Here is an 8395-nt window from a genome sequence, read left to right as displayed (position 1 = left end):
ACATAATCATTCAAAACATGTTATTCTAGTAACTTTCTAACTTTATGGGAGCAATATTTAACATCTGGCCCTATTTCTTTGTCCACATTTCTTGTGCTGAGAGGTACGGGAACAATATGTATTTGTAATTAACTGCACCCATATTTTAGTTAGGTGTTATGAAAATTTGTCCTAAGGGTATTGCTGTGGGTTTGCGTGATTAATTGTTGAGATGCACACTGTTTAGCGCGCAATCCCACGAGTAAGAATTAACAGTAAAATACACATTTTAAGCAAATTATCTGTAAATCCACCACCACGCACTGCGTAATAAAATCTGAACCACGAGACAAGAGAACAGGGAAGGAATAATCCGCCTTTTTTGAGACACGTGAAACAGTACCGGTAGACCGTGTACAGCTTTGTAACTTTTAGGCAATGGCTGTTAATATAACTAAGCAGGGTACACGGCGGCTCCGTGTGCTACTGGACATGGATGGTGTGTTATCGGATTTCGAAGGTGGATTTCTACGGTCTTACCGGGCTAAGTATCCTGGTGAACCATATGTACCACTTGCTGACCGGAGGGGCTTCGCGTTGACTGAGCAGTACAGCAAGTTGCGACCAGATCTGGAGGTACGATCAAGAGCTCAGAGCTCTACAGCAAGAGTACATTATTTATAACCTCACTAAGCAGAATTATGCCACAATGTAAGTGTGATGATTGTAGCTTACGGCTAGCGAAAGAAAATGGTCAAACATATCCGCGTGTGTGCTATTTTTTTCATTCCTTTCAACCTCTCAGTGCAAGAATTCTGATAACAAAGACGCCAAATCGGGGGTATAAATAACCTTTATAAACCCGGAAAGGTATTACAGTAACAGGATTTGTGTTAGCATACAATTTTCTGACGGATATGATGTCTAGAAATCATCTGTTTGTCATTGTTTAATGACTGTACTCCTCAAAAGTTTGACAGAAAACCAGTAATTTACTAGGAACAGATCGTAAAACATGGCGAAAAAAGTGGTACACGTATGCTTGCACGCACATAACTTGTGTCCCTGTACAAACGTATGTAGTATTCTGTATGCAATGTGTATATATTAGGTCAGCGGTATTTTCATTTGCTCCATAATAAGTAATTTATTTCTGATGCCCTACGTAAGCTAAGCTGCAGCATCTCAAAGCCAGTTTGCAGCTGTACTGTACTTCTAAAGTGTAACTCAACGCCGTTTGTTGGGGGCCGTCCTTAATTTTGGCACTAAGTTTTGCACTGCCACTCTTAAAGTGGCTTGTGGATTACAGTCATTACTTAACAGTCGCAGTATTCTTTTACAGAAAATACATGTTAATTCATATTCTCTTTTATGTCATCTTTTTTAAGCTAGTGGTACAAGCATTTAAAATGCCCTTAAATCCCTACTATTGCTATTTTTCTTGCTTTGCCCCTAATTCTGTAGGTACATTTTTGAAAGCTATGCTCTCAATATCTTCTGATTTTTTTTTTCAGGAAACATTTGGCTGCAACATTTTGCTGTGCCTGTTCAAAAAAAATTGATTTTGTCACAGAACAGACACACTTTACAAAATGCACATTAAGGGAAATATTATTCCAGCTTTATAAGTGAAAAATGTCAGTGTTTAAAAGTGTTCCTGATTTTGGGCCTTTTTCTCTGACATTAGAGACAAGAGATTAAAAATTCTTCCAGCCCTGTGGTGCAGTGATAGACTAACAGTATGGGTGCTGCATGGACTGGGTGGGGGAGAATGGGAGTTAGCAGCCAATGCCTGTGTGCTCATTCTGGGGAAAGGGAGCCAGCTTGGCTTGCTGCATTGGCGCTACTTCTTGCTGTGTATCGCTGCAGTATAAAGAGCCTAGTATGCTTCCACTGCAAGTGTCAGGGGTTGCAGAAATGTGTATTTCCAAAGGCAGCAGCAATGGCTCATACAGGCTAGGGATAGGACAGTTCACAGGATCTGCAGATTGGCCTCCTAACTCATGTTTCAACTGCAGAGCGAACTGTCTGCCTCTGATGGGGAAACAAATGGATATTTTAGAAAGGGTAGCCACTGGGTCAATCCTGTGGACCACAAAAAAAAAAAAATAATAATAATTGAGAACACCTGTTGTGAAGTGTTCTATTATCTTGTTTTTTTTTCCAAGAATAGATCTGGAAATGGGTGCAGAACATGAGCTGAACATATTGTGACTGATATACCTGTATCTTTATTTTTCTTTTGGTCCTGATCCTCCCTTCTAATTATCAAGGCTGCCACCCCCACACCCTACTGACCTATTCATTCCTATACTGTCTATACAGTCAGTATTAAGTGTTGTAAGAGTAGCACACAATGTTTTATACAGGGACATACTGCTGGACGTGTGTGAGGATATTTTTCGTTTTAGTGTCAATGAAGTGCTTGTGCATACAAGGACGTACTAATGAAATGGTTCATTTTGGTGTTTATGCATACATAGACATACCACTGAAAAGATCACCATGGGAAATGTCAGTGAAGTGCTTGCGCATACTGGGACAAACTACTGAACGGGTCATTTGGAAAATTATTCAGTTTTGTGTCAGTGAAGTGGTTGTCAGGGTTCTAGTTTTCATTTTGTTTTTTGTGCATACATGATACATACCACTTGAAGGGATCACACAGGAAATTATTCATTTTGATGTAGGTGAAGTACTTTTGGATAAAAGGACAAAAGACTGAAGGGGTCATTTTGGGGAAATGTTTCATTTTGGTGCATGTGCATACATTGGCAAACTCCTGGAGACGTCATTGGGGAAAGGTTTCATTTTGGTGTTATTTGAGTGGTTGTGCATATGTGGGCAAACTACTCATGGGGCCGTTGGGGTTATTCTTTCATTTTGGTGACTGAAGTGCTTTTTCATACATGGCTAAACAACTGAATGGGTTCATTGGGATGAATCTTTCATCAAGAGTACCAGAACTTGTCAGAGATTTAGGATGCATGGCTAGGCTTAAAAAGGCCCTTGTGGTCGTCAGCCTAGTAAGCACATATGAACCTATGAACACTCACCTTTGATGCAGGAAGACCAGAGAGCTGTGGGTTCTATTCTCAACCCAGGTGATTGAATTGTTGACTCTGCACTGCAGCATTAGTTGGGTGCTGCACTCCTTATAGGTTCATAGGTTAGTACTAAGCTAACTGCTCTTGCGAGCCATTTCAAGCCTAGCCAATTATCCCTTGTGTGACTCAAACCCTGCACCTTGCATTTGTAAGGCAAACGCCTTAACCATTAGGCCACCCTCCCAATCCTTAGCATGTCATCCTTCAGATGAGATGATAAACTAAGCTTGTGATTCACACGCCAAAGTCTTATGAAGTTATTATTTTCAGTGGCCTTTTTCATTACCTCTTTTATTTTGTATTGGCACATAGGTTCTTTTGATGAGCTCTTGATCCAGTAACTACACTAACAAAAAAGGCTTCAGTGAGACCCTGTCATTTAGGCCATGTCCTCTATCAGCCTGTAACCTAATTATCCACTTAACCTTAATTAAATCCAAGAGGAGGGGAAGTAAGGTAATTAGGTTACAGGCTGATAGAGGACATGGCCTACATGACAGGGTCTCATTGAAGCCTTTTTTGTTAGATCGACCTCTGAAGCACTAACTTTCAGTGGCACAAACATTTTTTAGAAGTATAAGAATACATTTTCTCCAGTGGTATATCAACATAACTGTATATGAAGCATATGATACTTAACATCTAGTGTAGTTATTGATGTTTTTAAGTCACTAATTACAAGTTTTAGTAACTACATGGTGTATATATATGAACAAGCACATTTATTTACATATATACATGCTATCGTTGGATTATAAAGGTGTTTTTTATATATCTTTTCATATGTTTTTTCACATGCCGTTCTATATATATTTTATATTTATATATATATATATATATATATATATATATATATATATATGTTTGTATATTTTTGAGGTTGGTTATAAACAGCATTAGTTTTGTAGGAAATTTTACAAGAGTTCCTATTGTGATTTTTATTAGCCTCCTTATTGGCTTCTGCTAAAAAGAAAATGGTATTTAAAGGGATTTTGAATCTTATGTAACTGTTTTAAAGTCTGAAGAAGTGTCCTTGGTGACGCGAAAGCGCTTACTTTTTTGTTGGACTAAAGAAGTACATTTTTTAACTGACTTTAAGAGGTTTGCTTCGATTGTCGTGGGGTACCTACCATTTCTTTATAAGTTTTTTCACTGTATAAACACCCAGCATCTTTTCCTCAAGCTGGATAGTACAGTTGTGTAAGTTGAAGTTACCACAACAGTAGATGTTCAAATAATTCCTGCAGTAGCCTTAGCTATATGGGTTATATCCTACCAGGTGTATAATGGACAGACAGTTTCCAAAGCTTCAAGGCACCTTTCACTCGTCCAAACTGTCAAGAAGCACAAGCACTCCCTGTGAACCAAAAAGCTATGGTGAAGGTGTCTCCTACAGACTGTGGGGAATAGACTCCTGCTATTCTCATAGTGGAGTCAGCTTTACCATCCACAACTGTTCTGCAGCTTCCCCAGAGAAAGCATATCCCAGACCTGTCACCTTCGATTTCTTCCTGTAACAGAAGCTATTGTCAAAGTACAGACTAGAAAGTCCATTATTCCCTGTCCTCACCCCTTTATACAGGAGAGCTGGGACAATATCCAGCAAAGGAGGAGGCAAGTTGTTGCAAGTGCTGGAATTCCTCATCCCCTAGCCCTATTCGTTCTGTTGGTTATCTTCCATCTGACATGGTTTCCCAGGTTGTAGGCTGCCAGAACACCCATGCTGTCAGTGCTAAGTATTCCAGCATTAATATTTGTTACATCGCTGGTATCATCCTCATTCCTGTCAGTATCTGTGTCAGTCTGCCAGCACTGTATGTTCTCCTGTCATTGCATCCAGTGGTGCATGACCCTGTTTAGATTTTCTGTATGTCATTGGCACCTACATGCTGACACTTTTTTTGACAGTATTGATTCTGCTGACACTGGTCTTGATAAGTTTGGGTTGATCACCTGAGGTCCTCGTTAACAAGTTTTTGACCCATCAGTACTTTATAACTCTATCTATAGTTGCCTTGATGCAGCAGCAGCATCAGGAACTGACCATTTCCACAGCAATGTTACAACCATATTTGGGGGTTTCAGATTCCTTTCACAGATAATCTCACACGTACAGTCCCGGGTTCGGTACCTTAAATCATCAGGACTCCTGCAGTTTCCTGTTCATTAGTCCTCGCCAAAAAGAGTATATCATTCCTTACTTAGACCAGGAGCCTTTTCGAAGAGGCCCAGAAAAGCATCATCCAAAACAAAGCACTTAGAATCTTCCGTTGAATTTCCCACTGAAGACCTCGACAAAGAGGAAGGTACCAGCTCCCAAATATTCTCACCTAGATGACCTGGAATTTGGCAAGTACTTCCATATGGTGCTGCAGAAAGGTAGTTGGCTCATTGAAGGACTGAGTGTTTATCCTGCAAGCCTTCTGGGTGATCCTTTCCCCTAATAGACATGTTGAAAGATGCAATCAGAGTGGCATCAGACTGTATCACCAGTGAAATCAGAGTGGCATCAGACTGTATCACCAGTGAAATCAGAATGGATATTCTGACCAACTAGGTACTGTATAGTTTGGTTAGAGACTCCTAAGCCAGATCCTATTGTTTTTGTAGTAGTCCTGTGTAAGACTCTGACACAACATTTCAAAGCCCTGTTGACCATCTGTCCTCCTTACAAAAGAATTCTGGGCGATGGACAGATTTCAGAAGTTTGTGCTTGCCTGTGCCACTTGCATCTTGCAGAAAGACTGTTCTGTGTTTTTGATCAGTTGAAACAGACACGGTTTCAGTAATGCATTTCAGCTTGTTTCACATATGATATTGTCCCTTACAATCCAGACCCATGATCATTTAACCATGATCCATTGACAGACACAGATGGCATATTCCCCACCCCCACATTAACTGCTTTTTGACCAAGTATACTTCCAACATTTGATTAGGATCAGATGAAAGAAAATATACCCATAGTAATTTGTGTCATCTTGTTTCAAACACAAGTACAAATGTGCACAGTGCCCCTAACAGTCAAAAATCTATAATTGTTTAACTGTAGCATTCTTGGTCATTTGGTTTCATTTATAGACTAAATGCTGTCACTATCTTTAAATAGGTACTTCTCAGTTGTTCAGCTGTGGTCAAGTAAAAGAAAAATTGCCCATAGTAATATTCAGCTTGTTTTACTTAAACAGGTATATGTGCAGGGTCCCTCTTCCATCAGCATTTCACTGTGATTAAGCAACAGAAGTTTAATTGTTCTTACAAAGAGACTAATACTACTACAAATATCTCATTTATACTTGTACCCCACAGTTATTTTACTGTGATCAATTTAAATAAATTCTATCTGTGATACTGTATTTAGCTCATTTCACACACACAGCTTACCCAGACATGATCATTTAACTTTAACAAACAGACTAGCCAGACCTCTGTCCCTGTTTTGGAATAACCTTCATATTTTTAGACTTGATTTAGGATGTCCCTGTTTTTGGAGGCATGTCCCTATTTTCAGGCTCAGTTTACTCCATTACACAATTTTGTGAATCCCCTCATCATGTGATTTTTTTTTCAGATCAGTCTAGTACACAGAAAAACACATGACCAATATAGTAGTGGCAACTATAATATAAAGAAACAGACACACATTACAGCTGCTTTTCTGAAGCAAAAATTATCAACCTTGTGTGGTATAATTTTGCGATACAGTTTATTAAAATGTACAGACTGTACACTATCTCTTTGATAATGTGTTTGTTTTTTTTTCATCAATGTTATCACACACTGCTTTTTAAACGTGTTTTTGAGTAGTTTCCTATTTCTGAGTAGTACCCCACATTCCCACTAGAAGCGGGAAGAGTTATGTGCTATTTGGTATTCAAATTTTATGCCAATTAGATATCCAGATTTTTAGCTGGATGTTCCTGTTTTTCACGTGCATTTGTTCTTATTTTCAGTGTCCACAGGTTGAGAGGTATGAGACTAACCCCCCCCCCCTCCACCGAATTACAGCTTTCCGAATGGGTACATTTTCAGTGTCTGACTGTGACTGCATGAAGGAATTTTTTCTAGAAGTAATATATTCGGGTTATTTTGCCCTTGCTTTTGTTTTGCACATATATACCTACTACCATCATCGTTTTGCTGTGATCACGCTAGTGGTCCTGCTGCAGATACATACAGACTGTCTTCCCACTCCCAGATCAGATTGATTAAAAATAATTTGTTTTAAGGTAGGTGACCCCCTTCAGACCTGACTTGAGCTCTCGGGCATCTTGATTGTTGATAGAGTTGTTGTGTCTCAGGTCCAGAAGTGAGACTGTAATGCTAATTGGTAGCATTGCAGGCCTGCTACCATGTCAGTTTCTGGCTAATTTCTTTAAATTACAGGGTAAACTAATTAGATAATTATGTTAATTCTCCTGCTAAATAAAATTTGCAGAAACAAAGTGATTTTCTCTCTATTTTTTATTTACACTACAGATAGTTCTGAACAATGGGGGTAAATTGAATTGTCTTGGCACTAGGCACAGTTTCCAGCGGGAGGTGACCGAGCACTTTGAACTATGGGGGTTTGGTTCATCTAGCTGGTGCAGGACTGTACCAGCATTTGTAAAATTTTGGACATGGTTCTAATTAGGGCAGAGGGGTTTGGAGAGGTCCATATAAAGGTGTGTTTAACCAACAGTGATCTTAACTGTAGTTTGGAGTAGGGAAAAACAATAAATGTGACAGTGCAGGATTTTGTAGATTTTGGACTATGTAAGAGCCTGAGAAGAGGATCAAAGATAAGTTAATGGCCTGGCAGGATACAGAGGGATTGAGCAAGCAATGCAAGTGGGTCAGAAATGGAGTATTCAGGGCTATGGACAAGGGTGTGAGGAAGAGATAAACACAGAGCAAAGGAGAAGGCTAGTGTGGCTTTATAGAAATGCGAGTCTAGTGGTAGGGTAAAAAATAGGGCATGAAAAAGGTAAAATGGGATGGGAAGCTGGAACATATGCAGTACATGGACACATGCAAAAGGGCAATAAAGGAGGTGGAGGTAGGAGTTGGCTCCATGATACAGAGGGATAAAGCACTGACTTTGATTCAGACAACCTAGGTTGATCGTTGATCAGGGATCCAGGGTAGCTGATGAAGGAGGCTTAGGGTGAGCAGCCTACACTAGTTTGCCCACTTTGATGGGGAATGGCAGTCTGGATTAAGAGTGTTTGCTTGGCTATACCAAGCTGTGTTTCCATGGTAGCCATGGTGTTTGTGTGTGAATAACAGGCTTTTGCTTCTGTGAGCACACACATCAGCTAGGGAGG

General features: G+C 39.7%; 1 protein-coding gene across 1 annotated transcript in view; it reads left to right on the top strand.

Annotated features, from left to right (window-relative positions):
* The first annotated feature begins 332 nt into the window (after window positions 1-332).
* NT5C (5', 3'-nucleotidase, cytosolic) overlaps window positions 333-8395 on the top strand; it is a 166361-nt gene continuing 158298 nt past the window's right edge. Inside the window, exon 1 of the mRNA XM_044068813.1 lies at window positions 333-615. Coding sequence (XP_043924748.1) covers window positions 418-615 — 198 coding nt within the window. The 5' untranslated portion in view covers window positions 333-417. The remainder of the gene's footprint in view (window positions 616-8395) is intronic.

Source organism: Protopterus annectens, chromosome 4.part0, assembly GCF_019279795.1.
Source record: "Protopterus annectens isolate FY-2018-M chromosome 4.part0, PAN1.0, whole genome shotgun sequence".
NCBI classification, from domain to species: Eukaryota; Metazoa; Chordata; order Ceratodontiformes; family Protopteridae; genus Protopterus; species Protopterus annectens.
Note: the sequence above shows the minus strand (reverse complement) of the source record. Positions and strands in the feature narration are given on the sequence as shown.